This window comes from Drosophila sechellia, chromosome 2L (genome assembly GCF_004382195.2).
Source record: "Drosophila sechellia strain sech25 chromosome 2L, ASM438219v1, whole genome shotgun sequence".
NCBI lineage: Eukaryota > Metazoa > Arthropoda > Insecta > Diptera > Drosophilidae > Drosophila > Drosophila sechellia.
This window is the reverse complement of record NC_045949.1, coordinates 308,932-330,769: the sequence shown is the minus strand read 5'-3', so window position 1 is coordinate 330,769 and position 21,838 is coordinate 308,932. Positions and strand designations below refer to the sequence as shown.

The 21,838-nt window shown below is 45.7% G+C and overlaps 5 protein-coding genes across 10 annotated transcripts in view; 4 read left to right on the top strand and 1 right to left on the bottom strand.

The window, feature by feature from the left end:
- Positions 1-63: 63 nt before the first annotated feature.
- On the top strand, positions 64-19,340 carry LOC6617223 (tRNA-dihydrouridine(16/17) synthase [NAD(P)(+)]-like). The gene is made up of 5 exons (XM_002041514.2): positions 64-170; positions 17,531-17,972; positions 18,038-18,482; positions 18,544-18,709; positions 18,784-19,340. The coding sequence occupies exons 2-5, from the start codon at positions 17,549-17,551 to the stop codon at positions 19,258-19,260; spliced, it is 1,512 nt and encodes a 503-aa protein (XP_002041550.1). The 5' UTR covers positions 64-170; positions 17,531-17,548; the 3' UTR covers positions 19,261-19,340.
- On the bottom strand, positions 250-3,523 carry LOC6617225. The gene is made up of 3 exons (XM_032727210.1): positions 2,398-3,523; positions 1,182-2,330; positions 250-1,127 (listed from the first exon to the last, which is right to left on the bottom strand). Exons 1-3 carry the CDS (start codon positions 2,593-2,595, stop codon positions 474-476), a joined length of 2,001 nt encoding a protein of 666 aa, XP_032583101.1. The 5' UTR covers positions 2,596-3,523; the 3' UTR covers positions 250-473.
- LOC6617224 lies at positions 4,261-11,816 on the top strand. The gene has a single exon (XM_032727208.1). It carries the CDS (start codon positions 5,265-5,267, stop codon positions 8,169-8,171), a length of 2,907 nt encoding a protein of 968 aa, XP_032583099.1. The 5' UTR covers positions 4,261-5,264; the 3' UTR covers positions 8,172-11,816.
- A 233-nt stretch (positions 19,341-19,573) lies between the features above and the next one.
- LOC6617222 (ribonuclease P protein subunit p30) lies at positions 19,574-20,762 on the top strand. 2 transcript variants are annotated; one of them, XM_032727226.1, is made up of 6 exons: positions 19,574-19,716; positions 19,770-19,957; positions 20,012-20,080; positions 20,135-20,409; positions 20,472-20,566; positions 20,619-20,752. In XM_032727226.1, exons 1-6 carry the CDS (start codon positions 19,626-19,628, stop codon positions 20,654-20,656), a joined length of 756 nt encoding a protein of 251 aa, XP_032583117.1. In that variant the 5' UTR covers positions 19,574-19,625; the 3' UTR covers positions 20,657-20,752. The 2 variants fall into 2 exon arrangements, with proteins under 2 accessions (XP_032583117.1, XP_002041549.1); XM_002041513.2 differs by having other exon boundaries at positions 20,472-20,762.
- Positions 20,763-21,101: 339 nt separating this feature from the next.
- The window catches only part of LOC6617219 (mucin-19), a 39,261-nt gene continuing 38,524 nt past the window's right edge, over positions 21,102-21,838 (top strand). For all 5 annotated transcript variants that reach the window (XM_032727748.1, XM_032727749.1, XM_032727745.1 and 2 more), the window contains exon 1: positions 21,102-21,172. The gene's annotated coding sequence lies outside the window, so the exon portion shown is untranslated. The remainder of the gene's footprint in view (positions 21,173-21,838) is intronic.

Genomic DNA, 21,838 nt, shown 5'->3' with positions numbered 1-21,838 from the left:
TCGATAACAAACAGGGCAGACCTGGTTATCGAAATGTATCAGCCGACGCACCCCTGGTTTTGTGTTTTGCCAGCTGTTGCTTCCACGCTTTTGAATAAAAAATCAAATTAATAGTGTTTACTAGGAAAAACATATGAAACGCAGTGAAAAAACTTTGCAGAGTGACAAGGGTAAGTGGATTTACCAAAATTGATTTGTTTTCCACAATCAAATCTCAAGACCTTTGTGTTTCTTAAGGATTCGGGGGTCTGAAGTTATACGCAACTTATTTATAAGGAAGCATTTTAAACGAAAAAAGAAAGTATAGTACATAAATTTAGGACATCATATTTAAAATGAATATTCCTGGACTCTGAAGTATGTAAGTGCCTCGGAAACGAAATATACAAGTAATTTTTAGGGCTACGTCCCGCCGGAGCTAAGGCATCCTGCTTTAAGATCCATTTTCCTTCCCCTGTCTGCTTGACAGGATCCTAGGGTATGCAGAGAGCCAGGGTCTCGCGTTCCTGTTCGGTGCCGCAGGACACTGGGTGATTCTGGCCCCGGGGATCGATGCCTGGCTTGAGCATCGTCTGCTGCAGCTCCCAGATGATTTCACACGACTGGACGCTCACGGCCAGCTTAAGCACCGACTGATAGTTAAGCGGATTAACCGCATAGCTGAGGATGCCCCTGGCAATCTGCTCGAACAAATAGTTCCTGTCAAGCAGCAGGAGCTCCTCGCGTACCTCCATCATACGGTTTTCAAAGTGGCACTGAATCGCTGCAAAGACAAGCTTGTCCAGACCCACCAGTAGATCCCGCTTGAACTTCACCAGGTAGTGTTCTATGAACACGATCTGGTTGCGATTTAGATGCGGCAGGCGCACCTTGTCCTGTATTACCTGTTCCCCGATCTGGCTGACTACCAGAGAGGCTAATGATCCCGCCGGAGTGGCCCGACGTTCGCTGCATGGACGGACGTCCACGAACGGATGAATCTCGTAGCTGCCCACGCCAATGGTGCTGGCTACGCCGCTAAACGACACATGGGAGGCGCGCGAGTGGTTCTTGGGCTGCTTGGCCATCGATGGCGGCACTTCCATGGCTTTGTGGTCTCTGGCGAATCCAATGATCTGATAAGCTTTCTGCAGGCGGAATGTATTAGTGGTATGTCAAGAGGGACTGCAATTAACACTTACGTAGTGCACATATTTCTTTGCATCGCAGACAAAATCCTTAATTCGCGAAATCAGCACCTGCAAGGCACACTCGTCCTCGCTGAGATCATCGTTTAAGCCAGAAATTATGTAGTCCAGTATGTATTGTGCCGCCTTATAGATGGGGTCGTCTGGTGCGAAACTGAGAGCGGTCTGACCCTCCATGGCAATGGCTGCATTCAAGGCGTAACAAAGGTCACTGTCTAACAATCCCTCAAAGGTGGCCTGATACTCATCGCAGAAGGATGGCTTTCGTTCCTGGAGTGTCGACTTCTTCTTCTTGCGGCGCTTTCTTTTGGGTTGACGAGCAGTGATGGCCTTTTGAGCTCTTTCTTTAATCTCGTCCTGAATCCGCTGCCACTTTTCCCTATAATGAGCTTTGTGCCTGTCTATAAACGCCTCGCGCTCTTTTTCCACTTCCTGCAGGAGGTATTCGATCCTACGCTGATTAGCAATTCGCTCATCAAGTCGCTTCCTCCACGACTGAATCTGGTGCTCAGTGTTCTTTACCAGCCTTTGTTTCCTCAGGATTCGCATGTTTTTGTTGAACCGATCCTTTTTGAACTGGAAGAGCTTCTTCTGTTTGATCAATAGCTTTCTCATCAAATCCTGGCACATGCTTATGTGGGCAGCTACACGCATGTTTGTCAGCATCTTGCGGTGCTCCAGCAACATATTTTGCATGGTGGCCAGGTTCTCCAAGCGCTTAAACTTCTCATATGTGATATTCAGCAGATGGACCTTTCTTTCGTGGCGTTCCTGCTCCTGTAGTTTCTTCCTGGCAAGAACCTCCTCAGTGCACTGGTGACGGGCTGCGAGATTCTGGTGATCCTTCTTTGTGATGGACTCTGCGTTGGCGATCAGCATTCGATCATATTGCTCCGACTCGCGGCGCTTGTATGCCTGCAAAATGTAGTACAACTGCGATTTGTGCAGCTCCTGGCGATGCTGATTGAAGTCCTTCAGATTGCAGATGACATCGTTGTCCTGCGTTATCTCTCCGTTTTCCCTCAACCGCTTCAGATTGCGCTCGTTGGAGTAGAACGTCTTTAGGTTGGAGTCGTGTAGCGGATTGTACTCCGGGATGTGCTCGGTAACGGAGCACTCAAACTCCTGTTTACCGCTCTTGAACTGGTGGATATTTATGAATGATGATGATAAAGTAATGTTCTAGCTTGTTTTCTACTGGTGCACTTACGTCCTGTCCGATCTTGTTCTTGGAGAATATGACCTGATTGCCGGGACATTTGAGCATTGGCAGCTTGCAGTTAAGAGGGATCAGCTCCCATCCGGGTAGACTGTTGATGGGAAGTCCAGTCTTGTAGGATATCATCTTCAGCAGGGCCGGGTTTCCGGACACCTTATTTCGCCGCGGCAGCGACAAAATATCGATCATCTTGTCGCTCTAAACTTACAGTAGCCTAAATTATTTGTGCTTAACATTTACTCTCTGAGCGTTTCAAGAAAACTAATTTCGAATAGTGCCTTATGAAAATGTAGTATAGCCCCGCCTACTTTAGCAGTATTCTATACTTTTTCCTTGCCGATTGTATATTGACTTTAGTCACAAGTTTGCAACGTACTTATGGAGATTTATGCGACCATACATATAAAATATATATATTGTTGAACAGTCTCAACCACCGTTTTATAGCCATCTGTATGCATATGTGTTCCCATCCTAGGAGGCCGAGTCGGTATCGAAGCCGTCATTATCCTGGCTACAGCAGATTCGGCTTACATAAATCCTCGGCTGACTATCCTTATCAACATTTCGCTCTCTCTATACGGGCTTATGTTCCAACCGCTTTTTTCGACCGGTGACCCAGTTTCACGTCTGTGGATGATTCTAGACGCGGGCATCTCGGGCATAAATATTTACCAATCGTTCGGTCAGGCGCCAACATGTCTGCGTAGGACTTTCCTTGGAAAACGGCACCCACTCTCACTAGCCGTCGTGTGTCTTCCATGTAAATAAAATCACATCAAGTGCTGAAATGTACTTGCTGCTGCACGTGCTCCAAATATTCTCTCGAGTGTGCTTTCCATTTCATCTAACACCTAGGACACCCCTCTTACTTTCCGACCCCGCTGCCGATAGAATAAATAAAAAATGATGGTGGCATCCCAAAACAGGCAAACTTACGCGGCAAAATGAAAGGTGCGTGCCAATCGCTAGCGGTCGTCTGTGTTCCTAATTCCCTTTTGCGTTTCAAAATAGTTACTTCCTCCTGTGATATGGGTCCCTAGGGATGGCTGCGTGAGTCATTCGGCTAAATGGCTAGTTAGTTTTGGAAATCAAAAGTAGAGCTTTAACTTTTATGGAGACTACTTTTATAGACATTGGTTACACACAAAGATAATATAAAGAGTTTACCACCTTCGTGGAATGCAACTAAGCAGACAGTTATTAACAATATGTCTTGGCCTCATATCAATTCAGGCATTTGACTTGCACAGTAAATTCTGCTATAGAATTTTAGCTAAATTGAGTGTGGGTGCCCTTTATCTTAAAACCCCCTTTGGTGGGCCAATGAAAATCCTCCCCCGCTCATAATTTTCCTAAGACTTACAATACCGGCAAAACCGCACACAGCTGTCCTCAACTCTCTCTTTCACCCTCGTCTGGTTGCTTGCCACTATAAATTGAAAAGCGTCGTCGTTCAACTGGTAAGCTTTTCGTTTTCAATCAGCCGAAGCTTTCGGTTCGGTGTTTGATAGCGACTTCGAACCACGGGATAGAAATTGAGCTTATAACACTAGCTTACATCGTTACAGTTTACAAGTGTAACTTGCAAGACTCATAAACTAATTACAAAAATTTTTTGTAGCGTTCCGTCTTACACAACATATTTTTAAGTAATGCAAAATACAATTTTCAATTCGAAATTGCAACTGTTTTTTATACCCATCTTTATTTGTTTGACAACAGAAATAAGCGACTCCCCGTTGCTTTAGCAATGCGAAAGGGTCCTCAAACCTGGTCGAACATAAAGGCGCACTGAAAAAAAATCTACTTGAAAATGTAAATGTAAAATTTTGTATAAAACTTATACGAATTTATGGAATTCAAAGTTATATATAAAGAAGTACGTTTCACTACAGTTTCCACTTTCAGTTTTGCACTTAATGTTGTTATTTTTCTGAGTGCTGCAGCACCGTTCGTTTCAAATCAACGATACGAGCTTCCAAGTTGGTTACTCTGTGCGGAGTTGTTTCGTTTGGTCGCGTCGGTCGAAGGAGTCGGTTGTTCGTTTTCGTGCGCTCAAGTAACGGTAAGCGCGAATGCCTCCGCCAGCTCTACTGTTATTTTAACTCGGGACGTCCATGCGTCCCTGCGTTTCTACGTCCCTGCGCCTTCCTGTCTCTGTGTATGTGTGGGAGACAAACAAATAGCAAAACGAGAAGGAAAACCATAGAGAGGAATTCCGCAAAAAGGGGGGTGGCGAACATCCTGTTTTTCTGCGCCCGCTGCCAGAGTAACCACCCCCTCTCAGGGACGACAACAACAAAGTGGGCTTGAGAATATAAGCGAAAAACGGAAATAAATATACGTACGAACTTTAACTGCGCCATTTGTACTTCGCAACAACAAATGAAAAAATAGAACTATAGCATAACTATAAAATTGTGTGTATGTGTGTGACGAAGAGAACAAAACCAACAACAAAAAACCGTTGCGAAGAAGATTATTTATAAAAAGCTTCGGCGTCCGTAAAAAAAAAGCCAATCGAAGGATGTAATATTAAAAGGCAGGCAAAGTGAAGAAGTGCAAATTAAAAAGAAAAGACAATAAAAAGCAACAACATTTAATTGGACTCTAAAGCTACAACTTCAAAACTGTTTAAGGATGCCTAATATACTTTTGTAATCAAGCAATCAAGCCATCAAAACATGCTGCAAAATCGGTTGGGAATTATATGAATTCCTCCCATTGTTGGATTGCATCATTCGTCGAGGGCGTGGTCTAGCATTAAATGTAATGTACAGCTGTCAAGCAGGGCCTTCCATCATTCACACATCATCATCATCATCCGAGCCATCATCTCCAGGCCCAATAACACAATGTCCACAACAGCATCTGGACTAAAGTCGGGATCCAAAGGAGCCTACGGCGTCAGGTCGGAGACGGATCACATCATAACCATCAGCACTGCCAGCTTGACGGAGTCGCACAGAGAAAATCCCGTAAAGGGAGTAGTGACTCCAGTAAGGAAGCCCCATTCCCTGGGAAGTGAAGATTCCCCAGAAAACATAATTCCCGGTGAACAGGCTGAGCCAGATAAAAAACCCCTGCACTTGTGTCGGCTCTCGCAGCTGGTGAGCTACCAGAGTAACATCGCTGATGTCCAGCACCGGAAGGGAAGACGCCTACACGGATTGCAGCTGCCACTGCATCCCCTCCAACTTTTTGGTTGGCTCGTCCTCCTCCTGTTTGGAGTGGCTAGCTACTGGGTGCTCATTCCGGCCTTTCATGCCCGCATACAAGGACTGCTCTACGGACTAATCACCGGGCTCTATCTGGTGCACATCGCCTCTCATTTGACGGCTTTACTGACAGATCCTGCGGACAAGGAGTTGCGGCGAGTGCATCGGAACGATCGGATTGTCCCGGAATTTGACCGGTCGAAGCACAGTCACGTGATAGAAAACGGGCGGTGCCATCTGTGCAACATCCGGACCTCTTCGAGCCGCACCAAGCACTGCTCCGTGTGCAACAAGTGCGTGGGCAAGTTTGATCACCACTGCAAGTGGCTGAACCACTGCATCGGATCGCGTAACTATGTGGCCTTCCTGATGTGCGTGGTCAGCGCTGTGGTGGCCACCCTGGTCATCGTGGCCGCCGTGGTGGCCCAGATCGTTTTCTACTATATCCAGCCAGACTGGTTAAGCTTCTACTGGTGCCCCACGGATTCGAGCCACACAATTGAAAGCGGCGACTTCATAAACATCACCCTAAGCCTGGGCAACGGCACCATGATGCTGATAGAGCAGCACACTTCGGAGGAGGACGTTCATCAGGAAATGTGGGACGAGGAGCAGGCAAATATGACCATCTCGACTCTGCCCACTCTTCTGGAGAATTTTACAGCTCTTATAGAAGCGAGCTCAACGCAGCCTGGAATTAGCCCCACGAATCACACCGTAACGCAGCCAGTAGTGACCGGAATCGGATTAAACGAAACCATTTTCCTGTTCCTGCTGGGAGTTCTGGGACTGCTCGCCGCTGTGAGTGCGGGTTTGTTGCTCCACCTATGCTTTTTTCACATCTACATCTCGTTCTTGGGACTGACCACCTATGAATACATTAGGAACCACCGTCAGGCTCAGGATGCCAAGACCAAGCAGCTTCTGGAGGGAGCTCCCGGCGTGGGGGCGCCCAAAAATGGAAACGTACACTTCTCGGCTTCATTGCCCGAGCCACATAATCCGTCCAAGTCCTTGCCAGGAGGTCAGCAGCTCTACTGCTGTTCCAGTGCCCCACATCCAAGCCAGCATTCACAGGAATCGGTTGGTCAAACAGAGCAATCCCTGCGGTTGCATTGCTGTGCCAGCTCCAGGGAGTTCCACCAGAGCGGGCAGGCCATCTATGTTTGCTCGCTTCTGGAGGAGGCAGTACCGCAAATCCAAGTTGAACCGGATACTCTGAGTAGCTTCCATTGTTGCTCTAGCTTTGCAGCTAGTTCCCTGCAGCGCAGGGTCAGCTTGGCTAAAGGATCGCTGATCTCAGCCGAGCCACGTCATCTGAGACCAGCGACTTATCTGCAATACACCGAGCAGTGTACCCTCTGCACTTTCCGCCTAAGAAGAGGATCAGGACCAGGGACAGGATCTTCAGGAGCTGTAAGCAGCGCCGGTGGTAGCAGTAGCACTCGCACATTGACCAGTCAAACTGGCGGCTCCTCCGCTTCGGCTATAGCAGCCGGGAATATTTCCAAGCATCAGCGGTGGCGAAGGAAATGGAATTGCTGCGCCGCCGTACCAGATAGCCCCGACTTGCCCAATGACCTTCTTGCTGCCCTAACGTTTCGCGAAAGCGAGGAAGCAGCAGCGGCAGCCAAATTAAACGCCCAGGAGCTGCCTATCCAATTCATACGCACGCTTAACGGCGGCTTTGACCAGGAGCTGCCTCTGAAGACAACAACAGCCACTCCCACGCCACCCAGAAGTTCCCGTCTCCGCTACATGCTGCGTCTACTGGGACGCTATCGAAGACCACGCTGTCGCCATGGGGCCCATCATGGAATCGCTGCCAAAGAGCACCAGAATATCGGTGGCTCTGCAATAAAACAAAATCAAATACGTCCGCTGCAATTGCAGGCAGCTGGGCGTGGCTATGCTAATTCGACTGCCACGCCAACGCCGCCCGCAAGTTCGCCAAGCAGAAGTTCCTTGGAGAGCAGCGACCTGAGCACCAGCACGAGCCCTTCGTGCGGCAACAAGGATCTGATGCTGCTGCCCACATCCGTGATAAGGGATGACAGCGTGACCACGTATACGCTGACCTTGCCGCCTGCCCTGCCACCGCCGACGAGGAGAAAAATGCACCAGACCACACAAGAGCTGGCGGAGTTGGCTGAAACCTTGGGATTCGCCAGCAATTTGCAGCACAGTCAGCATAATAGCCAGACGAACAGCCGAACGTTGCCCAGTTTCGGGAATGTCTATCGCCGACAGAGGCGGAAGCACTTCTTGCGGACACGATCACCCACACTATCGCCCATCCACGAGTCCGGCCTGTCGAATCCAACCTCGCCCCAGCCCCTGAGGCACCACCACCAGAATCTAGCCAACTCGAACTCCAATCCGGCCAAAGCCATGTCCTCGCCTACGCTTACTCGCAACTCAGGATCTGCGAACTCCTCGGCACTTCTAGTCCAGAATCTGTGCAGCTTGGCCGGGGAAACGCTGAGGAAGACCGCGTCCAACAGTTCCCTGCAGAGTCTCAGCTCCAATTCGAGCAGCACCTAGATGAGTGTCTGTTTCTCTTTAGTCCTTAGGTTAGCTTTAACCTTAGCCATAGTCCCCGCAACCTGCAACCCAAGAAGTTCTGTGAAGTTTCTGAAATCAATTAATCCGCACATAAGCGTGGAAAGTCATAACTAAAATCAATTACGCTCGAAGAGGAGTGGGAGTGGATTGGGAGGTTAACTGTCGGGGCCTGTAAAGGAAATTGCCTTTGATGCGATGCGGTTTCATTGCCAAACTTAATTACCGCTTTTGGTCGATGTTCCTTTGTCTGAGTTTTTGGATTGCATATTTGGTTTATTAGGAGTCTGGTGTGGAAATACATTGAAATTTATTGGATTTATTGCAGAGACGGAATTTTATGTCCTTTATCACATAGCAAAGTTATTAGTTTTACTAATTGATAGTCTGTTAAAAAAGTCAATCACAATTCCTCCAAACCCAAATTATTTTATAACATATTAGAAGATATTTTAGCTTCGATAACTAATCTTTTCCCATTAAAATCGCATTAACATAATTTTTGCAGCCCGCGCTTCTAACGACTAGTATTTTGAAATATATTTCTTATATTTCTCTTAAGCTCCTGTTTTCCTAACTTAATCATCAAAAGTTGACATTTTCAGTCCCCAAATGCATCGAGCTGCTTTCTCCCAAACTAGACATGTATTTGCCATCCTTTGAATGACTTCGCAGTTGAGTTGATAAAATATGCAACAGAATGTACTCAAGTGTTCGAGCTGGGTGACTTTACTCATTTTTCCGCACCCACCCCTTGCTAGTATTGATTTTCATTTTGGAAAGCGTGCATGCGAAGGCGTCGGTTTATTACGTATTGTATCTGCAGCTGAAGCTTCGTTTGTATCTAAATCCGTGTAGCCGTGTATCTGGCGTCATCCCACAACCAAAGAGGAGGAAATGCAGCATGTTGCCAAATTGTTACGCAAATGTTTTCATTCGATCTCAATTCAAATGTAGAGAAAACCCCCATAAAAGACCTGACGATGGCAATTGTCTTGGGTTCTAAACTTGATTTTGACGACTGTCCCTCGGCCCATTAAATATTCCGAAACTGAATAATTAAAGCGACGCAAGGCAGGAAAACAAGGGACGGGAAACGGGGAAATGGAACCGCGTCAAAAGCGTCATTGGATGAGTGCATGTGCTCATCCTCCTCAGTTGTCAGTCGGACTGCTACCAGGGCTTAGAGGCACTGTTAGGTATACGGATAGACAGCCGTACCGACACTCCGACTACGCACATGACACTCCGGGATTCAGGTGCTGCTCCTGCTTTTTATTGCCCCAGACAGTCGGTGGTTCATGTTATTGAAACTGACAGCGGGGAAAGTTCATTTTTAACCGGCTGGAGATGAGCAGGTGGGAATGGCAGTGGTGTCGGATAGATGGATTGGTAGAGAAAGAATCGCGTTGTGTTCGGAACGTGACCGTTGAGTTCGAGGTTGAGCTTTAGTGCTCTTAGTTCCGACTAGTGACCAATCTGGATCAATATGTTACCTCAATACAAACTTCCAATTTGTGTTCTTCAAGAAAAGGGATTCATGCTGAGATTCATTTCAATCACGAATTAACGAATTTGCCTGCAAATGTTGCTGCCTCGCGGAGGTCCCCATTCATGGATTCGGGTAATGAGGGGTAGAAGAGTGTCATTGAGCCCGTATCCAAAAGAGGACTTGACTCCCAGCTGACATGCATTTTTGCAGGTGGCTTCGGGTCGAGCTCAGTTCGTTTCCAGTGACAAGAGACGGACGCCTGGTAAATGACTCAAAATAACATAATGCAGCGACTGTAAATGGATTTTCAATGCACACCGTGCTGCACAGACGGTTGGAGCAACAATTTTCCAACCTTCCCCATTTCCCCCGTTTATTTCCGCAATCATAACCCGCTGCATACTTTTAGGGCGTTCTGTGGCTCTGTATGGGTGTGTTTTCTTTTGGGATGACGTGGGTGTGCTGATGTCCGTCTGAAAATGTTTAATTTGATGGCACTTTGCGTTACCAGTCGAAACAGCTTTAAAGGGTATATGCAGGTGAAATGGCGCGACGTAGCGGATATTTATTTTTATAAAAATATATTCGACTTTAATTGCATGTTCGTGTCATGTTCCCCAGCTCCTGGCTATTGGCCACGCCCCCCAAAAAGGGCGGGGCGTAGAGCGGACTGCCAGGCAACACCCTCGAACTTTCAGTTTGACTGCCGGTGGTGAAGTTTGTTTACGAGGCATAAAGCAGAAATATTCAGATTCTCGGCAAATTTGAGGCGGGGCTGCTCCCACTTGACTGACTTTCCCTATGGCAACAAATGCACTACTCTTGCTGCTTTTGTTGTAGTTGTCGTCCTGGTGATTGCCGTGCATCAATTATAAAACATTTTCTGCCCTCTGTCGCTATGCTTTTTTGACATGCAAGCCGAGACTGTTCTTCATTTTCGGCAGACAGAAAGAGAAGCACTGGAATTTAAATTGGTCCTAATTGATAACCAATTTGGTGTTAATACCCAATGATTCTCTGCCTTTGTATATGCCATTTTCTCGTATGATTATTATGCACATAATCGTAAAGCAAAATAACTTCGTGTATTGCATTACTACCACAAACTTCGAGATCCATTTATTCAAGTGTAAATCAACACCTTCCTTGAAAAGTGGTCTTCTTCTTGCTCGGTTTGCTTCAGGACAGACGACTCATGATAGATTGGGCCAGAATTGGGTGCGAAGGCGCTCCAGTGGAGACAGTTGCCCCCGCTCCAACCGCTCCTTCCCTTCTCCGAGCTGTTATTAGCTATGGTAGTTAGGTTAGCTCCAACTCCCAGTCCACTTGGGCCAACACACTGCTTTTGTTTCGCCTTGTGCCCTGCAATGACATTTTCAGTTGCTTTGCTTTTCCCTTTTGGCTGGTTCAACGAACTTCGGGCTCTCGGCTCCTTTGTTGAATTATCAGCCAGGTGGAATATTCAGGATATGCTGACTTAGGTGGATACGACCGCTCTGCCCGTCTAATATGCTTTTCAATTTAGTTAATGACTCTTTGTATCACTTCTGGGTAGTTCTATCTGTAACGTAAGCTTAAGCAAATTATTAAAGAAAACGGAGAAACAGAAAAAAATTAAAAGTTTATGAGACTGGAGTTGGGTAAAGAATGTACGAAAACAAATAAAAGATTGAAAAGTAAACAATAATTATAATAATTTAGCCAGGCCAATTAAGTGTGAAATTAGAAGCACGATTATAAAAATCATATATATTTTGATAAAATGTGAATAAACAGATTCTAACAGGAGACAAATTTAACTGAAGAAATGCGAAAATTCTTATGAGTTCGCAACGAGAAAAAAATATAATAGAAGATTATAGCCCCAGAAAGAATGCTATGAATCGACGTGAAGACATTTGGACATTTGAAGACTATGCTTTGTACCATAAAAAAAAATAAAAATTGTTCGATTGAAAATAAATTAATGTTGGCTTAATTTTGTTAGTTTTTTATGTGCGCCGCCCCATAGAAATTAAGTGACTTGTAAATCGCTCCCAAGAAAACTTAAATCGCGAAATGTGCGCTTAGCAAAAAGAGCACTCAGAGAAGTGAAATAAAAACGATAGACAACAAACAGAATGTTGCAACAACAAGGTGTCTATAAAACTATCATTGGCAACCAGGCGGCACATGGGTGGTGGCTCATCATTGCTGATTGTCCGGTGCTCAGAGGCGACTTTTGACCCCCTTTCGTTGGCATTTTAAATATTTACCAGGCCAGCCGAATGGAGAATAGTTTCTATGGCTTCCAAGGGGCTTTGAGTCATTTCCCCGCTCATGTGGACGTGTTCATCGTGCTGTGGCGCATTTTGCAGCCATGTTTGCTCGCCTTTGTACACGCTGCGTATGCGCAATTTTCTGGTTTCTGTAATTTTCAAAAATAATAAATGGGAATACTATGCTGTATAATTATGCTAATTGATGCTGGTGAATTAAAAATGAACTCATGTTTTGGGTTTTGGAAGCCGCGTGAAGCGAAGTGGAATAAGGGAAACCTCCGACACATCACTTGGGGTATTAAAACTTCTCCGCTGTGGCACTTTCGGCTTCTTGTTTTTATTATTTATGCAAATATATACTTGCACGTAAATTAACAAGGTAAATTGTTGTAGTATTTTTATGCTTCCTGGCTGTCCTTTGTGTCATGTGTTTGCCTCGCCAAAACAAATCAAACGCATGCCACACACGCACACACACTGTGGCAGCTCTTCACCCACACAGACGCAGAGCTTAACGCGTTGGCAATAAAATGCCGGGGATTTATGGTTACGTGTCATTTGGCTTGTTTGTTTGCTCCTCACTTTGCAACAGATACACACATGGAGTGCGTATTTGTAAGTGCCCAAGGATACTACATTGTGGGGTATCTATGTATCTCAGTTCGCTTAACTACGTGTCTGTGTGTGTGCGCCTACACCAGCGGCAAAAATAGTAGCTACACCACATTAATTAGTGGGTGTGCTAGCCAATCGTTTTGAATTTGCAATAAAAAGTTACTGGTAATATTCTAATTTTTATATTTTATTTATTTGAATTTTTTTACTAGTTAATCTCAAATCTAATATTCCCCTCTCACTGAATTCATGAAGAGCACTCCTGCCACATTGCATCTTCTACTTCGCTCGGTCTGGAAGTCAATCAACAAAATTCACGTTCAATTTGGTCCTTTGGCCTCGCTTGGCTTCGTCACCGCCAGCGTCATCGTCTGGGCCTACAAATATAATTAAGTGCCCAAGCACTCGATCCAGGCTCATCCGCGTCCTTCACATATAGACCCTGTACCATCTACCAGTTACCAGACAAGGCCCACTCACAACCCTTCCGTTGGGACTTGCACTGTCTCGGAATCTGGTTCTCGGCTCAAGTTCGAATGTACAGAGAGCAAAACAGATACATGTGCAGTATAGATATTAACGCTTAAGTTGCGAAAGTGTTATGTCGGTCTTTCGAAAGTCGTGTTCCTGTGTAAGCTGGAGTAACAACGTTTCATGAAAAGTGCGAAAGGAACATTAGCTGGAATCGCGTCAGGGAACCCTCAACCTGGCGCCTTAGAATCAATTAATAAACCAATTCGCAAGGCTTCGAGGTCAGATGGAGTAGTCAAAGAGGCTGCCCCTTTTGTGCCCGCTCCAAGGATTGAGTGCTGGCAACAGAGATGCCCATATGCCATGCATATCAATCATAACTTGGCCCCATTTCAGTTGTCTTGCTGGCGGGGAAACGCCCAGCCGAAGACGCCAAATTGTCGCATCATCTCCTCAAGTCCTTGCCCCTTAGCGTTGGGGACCAGCTGCCATCACAATGTTCTTGAAACGGCTACAATGCGAGCTGGCTACAGACTTCGGCCTTTTATTGTGGTCTATTACGTCAGCGAACGGATTGCGGACACAAGGACAAGGCTCATGGGCGGGTACTTGAAGGCAATTTCTATACTTGTATAACATTTGAAGCTTCCTAATTATTCACGTTGTATTATATGTGTTATTTAAACACCGATTTCCACGTTATCCATACCTCTTTAACTTGGTTCATATTCTATTCTATTCTATTCCAGCAAATCTATAACCACGTTCCATCACTTCAAAAACATTCGGCGTTACTTAACTTAAAAAGGACACTCCGGCATAGGGACAATACGGTCGATTCTGGGAACGATTTCCATTTCATTTGTCATGATTGTCGCCGTGTTGCTCCTGCTCCTTAAATTTAGTTGTGTGTTTTAAATTTTGTTGCGTTTTGCGGCTGCACGCTAAGAGAGTTTTTATTTTTCAATTTGATTGCCATCACGCCACAGGGAGTTTCCACTCGCACGTCAAATGGGGTGGAGGTTTTCCACAGGGTGCTGAGCAGCCTGTGCTTAAATCGACCACACCAAACGGTGCCCCACATCCAATTTTGCAACCCATTCTTGACCACTTCAAATTTCACTGCGCAGAAAGTAGAGGCAGTTTGACTGAATATGCACACATTATGTACTTCACTTGATACGAATCCAAAAGATCGTATAAACCAAAAATACATATTTAAAAATTAAGGTAATACCTCATTTAAGAGTGTAAAAAGTGTTCAACTGCTTTGTATTTGCCATTGAGTTTTCCATTCTTTCGCTGTGTGGAAAACCCATGCGTGTGTGTGTGTCTGTGTGTGGGAATGAGGTCATATTTTGGAGCTGGCATCGCCATGAGCCCGAGTGAGCCCGTCTCCTTGCCCCGGTCCATTTCAGCTTTTCCTTTTGCTTGTCGCGGCACAACTTCGCCAGCAAACCAAGTGTGAGACCAACAAAAAATAAATGGCGAATGGAGAAGTGCGCACCGAGTATCCACTGTAACTCCTAGGTGACTAAAAAATTAAGAGTTTTTCCAACTCAGTGCTATGCGCATTTCTCGCAGTGTAAGATGAGCCGCGCAAAAACAGAACCACAGGGAAGAATTAGACGGAGATGATGGCCAAGTTGAAATGGCGAACTCAGCAGGTCAATCCCCTTCCTTTGCATTCTAAACCATTTTTGTTGGTTGAAAGGATTTAACGCCTCGTTGAATGGCAAGCAAGTTAATTCACATTTTTTTCGCTATGCCAATTTTTTATCGAGTTTTCTTCGCTCGCAGTCTGGAACTGGAGTGGCCCTCAGTGCTCGATTGGGTGTCGTCCGGGTTTTATCATGGGTGGCATTGGAGGATGTGTAAAGCAGGGGCAACTGGGAGCATCGGCACATTTCTCCTGGGCCGGTTGGTATTTCATCTTTATCTGCCTTCTCAGAGTACTGAAAAGTGGACTTTCGGTCTTGGATCAGCTTAAATATTTTTTAATGGATGTTCCAAAGAAAGGACATAACTTTCTCATCCTCCTCCCACTCGTCCCATCCTTAGAGTCCTTCGATCAGTGCCCAGGATTCTACAGTTGGCGTGTCCTTTGCATTTTAAATGGCAGCTGACCAACGCGAAGCAAGGTTAACACTAAATAAATACATTACACCTCGTTGGTAGGGCCACTTTGAAAATTGGAAAAGCAGGATCCGGGGCCTGGCTGATTTCCACCGCATGCGATGTGCGGCTTCGGAGGCGTGTCCGAAGGTTGAAATCATAGGTAGCTATGGTCGGGTGAACCCGCACCCGGTTCTGGGGTATCCAGTGAAAGCCGAAACTGCTCTTGGTCTTGAACCGCCTTAATTGGTGCGGAAATTATTAATTATCTCTGGCCGGGCGCCGCAGAAATCGAAAGCTTTGAACAGCGATTGCCAGTGTGCGGCTGATTCAATTAGTCGCTCCCGAATCCGGCAGATGCGAAACAAAGTCCAACTGTCTGCGGTCTCCGCAATTGCACACTTTGCACAGCGATTCTGGCCACCCTGCGGCTAACCGCCTGAATTTGTGGGCCTGGCTGCGAATTATGTAATTCACTCCGCTTGCCATGCAATAGAAGCCCAGTATCCTGCTTCTCCATCCTGGAGGGGATGGCCAGATATTTTGGCACCTACTGCAAGAGAAGTTCATCCAATACTACTATCGCTTACCATTTTGTATCACTTAGAGAATGTAGTTCTTCAGAAATACGAAAATTATAAATGATAAATAAAATGAAACCTTTTCTCGCAAATTGTAGAAGTGAAATGTAATTTTCTTTGCCACTTATAAATCACTTGTACAATCTGCCGACATATACGTACTGATTCATGTTGCAGTTGGGCTTGATCTCCACCTCCGCTTCCGGAAAAGTTCTTAATTGCAAGTGCCCTGAGCCGCGGCTGCCCGATCCCTTCCTGCTCCTGGAGGACCCCATGGACGTCTCATTTGGTAACTTCGTTGTAATTTGGGCATAATTATAACGAAGCCAGCAGCTGGCAGCCACGCCCCTTCTTTTGGGGCCTGCACTTTATTTCGGTTCACTTGTTATGCAATTTACTTTCGGGGGCCGGAAAGTTTCCCGCCCATTTAAACTTTAATTACTTACAGACATTGCCTTGAAATGGCTCCGCGCATTGTCAGCGAAAAAACGTGAGCAACAGGAATAGTCTGAAAAGTCCTGGCAAGCAGGCAGAAGATTACTATATAGATGGGAATCGGCCTTCGCCATTGATAAAATTGCATGCCATTTCCGGTCAGTAAACTTTCAATGTGAAAACTTTTTCTCTTTCACTGCGTTTGTCTACGATTCTGCAAAGTAAATTACCAATCGGGCCAAGTTGTGCAACTTATTGTGCAAGCGATAGCAGAGATACCTTGTTTTTGGGTGTGCAGAGGAGCAGGTGCGTTTCGTCACCAATAGACTGCCGGATAATATGGATAATATGTGGTTAATTTTAGAACCGTTTATTATCAGTCTTTATAAGGGTAAAATTTGAATAGTTGTTACTATGAATTTTTTATTTTAACTTAATGGGAACTCAAAACCTTACGACCTCATGCTGCTCCTTAAAACAGTTTGAACTTACGTGTGTCCCCTTATGCAGTGCAACGCAGTCCGAAAATTTCGATAAACCAACCGGTGGAAAGAAGGGTTTGAACTTTTCAGTTTTGAGTTGCATGCACAACTTGAATAACTCAATTAGTGCGCATTGTTGTATGTTGTGGTTGCGGCAGTAGTTGGTGTTCGGCTTTTCTCGTAATTGTTGCTTTTGTTGATGTGCATTGACTTAGAGCGCAATTTTCACGCTTCTTTGCCTGGGCCAAGCCCCAAAAACGAAAGCGAAACGAGAAGGCATTAAAGAAAACCCGGTGCAGTCGTGGAAGAAATTTAATTGGAGCAAACTCGAACAAGCACTAGACGTTAGACGTTGCAATTGCAGTGGCAGATGCAACAAAAGTGAAAATACAAAATGAATGCAAGAAACGAGTCTTAAAGAGTAATTGGGACGAAATCAGCTGGATCGAGCAAAAGGCATGCATTAATCCTATTCTAGCAAGATCTAAAAAATAACATCCTCTCCTAATTATACGAAATATAGAGTAGGCTCTTAGCGACCCTTCGCCCCGCGCTTCTGTTTTCGTCCTGTGTGAGCTCAATGCAAATTTGTTTGGCTTTGCCCAACTGTGCGTGCCTTTTCCCAGTCGCTCGGCCGCTCCCTTTCGCCGCTAATGTGGCGCTAATTAGCTGGTTGTGAAAATGCGTAGGTGCCTTGGGAAATCCAGCCCTCTGCTGTCCGGTAAAGAATGAGCCACAATATTAGACTGCATTGCGGGTATTTGTCAACCCGTTAGCAGGATCACTAATGTCATTTGGGCTTGGGAAAAGGTGCCAATAATTACAGTCGCATGGAATATTTTCAACTTCTTGTGCTAATAAGCGTATCAATTCAATCTTTTTTTTTCAGATTCCATTTGAATTTGCCATGGGGAACGATGAAGACGCCGCGGCCCAAAGACCTAGCAAGCCCACCGGCTACAACTTCTACCGCTCCTCCTTGGGATCCCCGCGTTATGTAGTGGCTCCCATGGTGGATCAAAGCGAGCTGGCCTGGCGAATGCTGTGCCGACGCTATGGCGCCGAACTCTGCTACTCGCCAATGTACCATGCGAACCTCTTCGCCACAGACCCCAAGTATCGCAAGGATGCCTTGCAGACGTGTCCCGAAGACAGGCCATTGATCATCCAGTTCTGTGGCAACGATGCTCAACAAATCCTGGATGCAGCACTCCTGGCGCAGGACCACTGCGACGCGGTGGACATAAATTTGGGTTGTCCTCAGGCCATTGCCAAGAGGGGTCACTACGGATCCTTCCTGCAGGATGAGTGGGAGCTGCTGACAGAGATTGGTGAGTAGCAAAGGCTCCCCTGATTGCTTATGAAACTGGTGATTGAAACTGCAATATCACCTTAGTGAGTACACTGCACGCAAAACTAGCCGTTCCTGTGACTTGCAAGATTCGCATCTTCGAGGACCTCGAGAAGACCATTAGGTATGCCAAAATGCTGGAGGCGGCCGGCTGCCAGCTCCTGACTGTCCACGGCAGGACCAGAGAGCAGAAGGGTCCGCTGACCGGGGTGGCCGATTGGAACTACATTAAGAATGTGCGGCAGCACATCAAGATTCCAATGCTTGCCAACGGAAACATCCTGGCCCTGGACGACGTTCACCGTTGTCTGACTGAAACAGGAGTCGATGGTGTTATGAGCGCCGAGGGTAATCTGCACAATCCGGCCATCTTCAAAGGAGTCTCCCCGCCCGTCTGGCAAATGGCACATGAGTACTTGGAGTTCGTTCAGCTCCATCCGTGCCCGAGTTCCTTTATACGGGGACATCTCTTCAAGCTCTTCCATCACATGTAAGTCTCTACACTACCGAACCTAAACCCATTTTTTCAAAATCAATTCTCTATTTCGTAGTATGAATATCCGGCAGAACTCTGAGTTACGGCAATACCTAGCCACTGCAAATCAGCTCGTGCAATTCCAAGCCGTCGTGCAACAAGTGCGGGCAAAATATGAGCCGTTCCACAAGGGCGAGGTGCCATACGAGCCTGAACAAATGGCTGCTGGGTCAGAGGAAGATGTAAGTTGCTCGAAAGGATTATTGTAATGTAGTTGATCTGAAATAACACGAATTTTTTATAATCCCCAATAAAGCTGCCACTTTCTCCCTGGCTGTGTCAACCATATATACGCGCCTCACCCGAATCCCATCGCCAGAAGATTGCCGAAAAGGTGCGCGAGGCTGAGGATCCTAACCGAGCCAAACGGCAGTACTTCGACAAGGACGGCAAGGAGATCTCCCGCAAGCGGATGAAGAAACTGCGGAGACGCCAGCGAAGACCCAACAAAACGGAGGCTCAGATCCAGCATCGGCACGAGAGGCGCCTGGAATACTGCTCGGAATGCGCCAATCCCCAGGGATCCAAATGCGAGTTCCAGCTGTGCCGCTTGTGCTGCAAGGACAGGTGCTACAACAACGATCGGGATTGTCCTGGCCACGGGATTTTGATCAAATCCCGCCGAGCCAAGGCCAAGCTTTTTGAGGAGCACATCGCGCCGAAGGAGCACCAGACGAGAACTTCAGACAACGACCTGACGATAGCTCCAACGGACGCGCAGGAGCCACTTTGACCTTAAAGCTGTACTTTAGGAAACATCATTGTTTTTGTTTCTATGACTGCGAATAAAAATAGCTTGTTTTAAAAACCGTAGTGATTGTTTTTATTCACACTTTTGATTCCAAGACGGATTTCTTTCATAAACAAAATTAAACTAATAAAGCTCTTGTATTGACCCCAACGCTCAATTTGCCAATTTGTGGGAAATCATTTTATTTGTTTGTTTATACTTTTAAAGTTTCCTCGTTACAAAAAAAAAACTGTTAGTGTGACCGTGTTATTTGTATACTTAAATGTCTTGCATTTATCTGGGGTAAGCTGGCCACTCTAAACACCGGTTGCACGCTGTGGGCAACGAAAATCAAAACAAAGACGAAAATGGAGCAAACAAAACCATTTTACGATTTCAGCATACCCTACAACAAGGACGACTCGGTGTTGAGAGACCTGCTTAACGAGCTGGTGGAAAGTGAGTGAGAACAAATGACCATGCAGAAGTTTCCCACGACATACTCGTTGCAGCGGGCTACAAAACAGTGGCCATCGACCAGAGTTTCGACCACAGCAAGAAGGAGGCGGGCAAGCGAGGGTCCGAGATGTTTCCCGAGCCTCACAAGATCGAGCATCTGCGCAAGGAGTTCCAGGACAAGCTGAAGATCCTGCAGAGAATCACCATTCTCTACGTAGACGTCAATGTGGCCCACGCGATGGTAGGAACACTTGATGGTGGATAATAGCAAGTTAATTTGTATTTGTTGCTGTAGAGTGTCTCCCATAATCTGCGGAAGTTCAATCTCATCGCTGGCCAACCGAAAACAGATGCCGCCCTGACGGTAAGTCACTATAATTACCACCTTCAAATCTTCATTTAACACGGACCATCTAAGCACTGCTGCACTGCCTTCAATGGGGACTTGATAACCTTTGATCCTGCGGCTGGGTCCCGACTCTTGGTAAACCGAAAAGCATACCAGGTGGCAGTCCGTCGGGGCATGTTCTTCGAAATTAAATACGCTCCATCTATCTGCGATTCGAATAACAGGAAGGACATGATAAAGATCGCCCAGAACTATTGCACCAAAGGGAAGTCCAAGAACGTTATCTTCAGCAGTGGTGCGGCGCACCAATTCCAGCTGAGAGGACCTTACGATGTTGCTAATTTGTAAGATGTAGCTAACTAGATTACCTTTAAGTTGAAGTCTAATTGGTACTAACATTTCAAAGGGCCTTTATCTTCGGCCTGTCAGAGGACCAAGGGAAAAATGCTGTGGATCGGCACTGCCGGCAACTTTTCCTAAAGGCTGAGTCGCGGCGTCTGGGTAAAACCATCATGTTTGTCAAAGGAAACGGTCTTATAATATACTCGGATAGCTCGGAGGACGAGAAAAGCACCGAAGATGATGAAATGAAGGGTCTAAAACCGCAAATTGGAAAAGCGGATGCATTTGAAGTCAAGGACGGAACTGAGCACGCTATTAAACGACTTAAAGTGGCGTAGCCCTTAACTAAAAACAATCAGGTTGTTTAATTACTTGGCTAGTTTTGATTTTACGCCGAAAGCCGGCTAACGTAACGTATTGGTTTGTGTCTAGGCTACACGTGGCTTGGATCCAGGAAAAAGTCGACAGTTATACTTTAGCAGCTACATTTCTAACTATACCCGATTAACTATGCTAAATATGGTTAAATTTTAAATTATTTGTTAAATATTTCCGCTTGCTGTCATTTGTACGTCAATGATGTTAGAGATATTTAAAATAATATATCGATGGTTGCAGAAGAACCATCGATTGGCGGGTATCTCGGATTTCTGGCAACATTGATTTTCGTCCCAGCTCTAGCGTACAACAACATAACAAAATGGAGGTCTTTGATGTGTGTGTCGCGTTGTCTTGAAATTTGCTGCTAGAATTTTGCGTTAAACGGTAATTAAAAGTGCAAATTAATTAAGAAAAATTGCTGAAAAACGCTTGCCAGGGTGCCGGCATCTGGAAAAGCATCTAATCTGATCGGAATTGAGCGTATTTTAAGCGAAATTAGCATTTGAAAAGTGGTCGAAACAGAGTCGCTTGAAAAGAAAAAATGTGCAAAGAGGAGAGCGGAGAGTAAGACAGAGAAAGCAAAAAGAGCAAGAAGACAAGCGACGAGACGAAAAGAAAAACGGCAAAGCAAAAGAAATGTATTTCGCGAGACTACGAAGAAAAGCTGAAAAGCAGCAGCCGTCGAATTTCAATTGTTTTTTCCCTCGCAGTTCCAAGTGCATTTCTCTGTGCGCCTGTGTTCGTGTATGTGTATGTGCGATTAATTAATGGCGAAATTGCCGAAGAACATCGAAAATCAAATCCAAAAATGTGAGCGGCGACCGTCTAATGCAATTAAAAATGGTCATCATCGGGGAGTTTGTGTATGTGTGCGATGCTCGTTTGCGTTTTCGCCTTCATCATGTTTGAGTGTAATTATCACGTTGATTATTGCCTGCTCTTTTGATTTCTTTCTCCTGCTTCTTTTCGCCATGTTCCTTATCTCCCGCTTTTTACTCAAAAAAAAAAAAAAGAAACTGTTGGTGGTTTAACTAGGACTTTTTTCTCGTA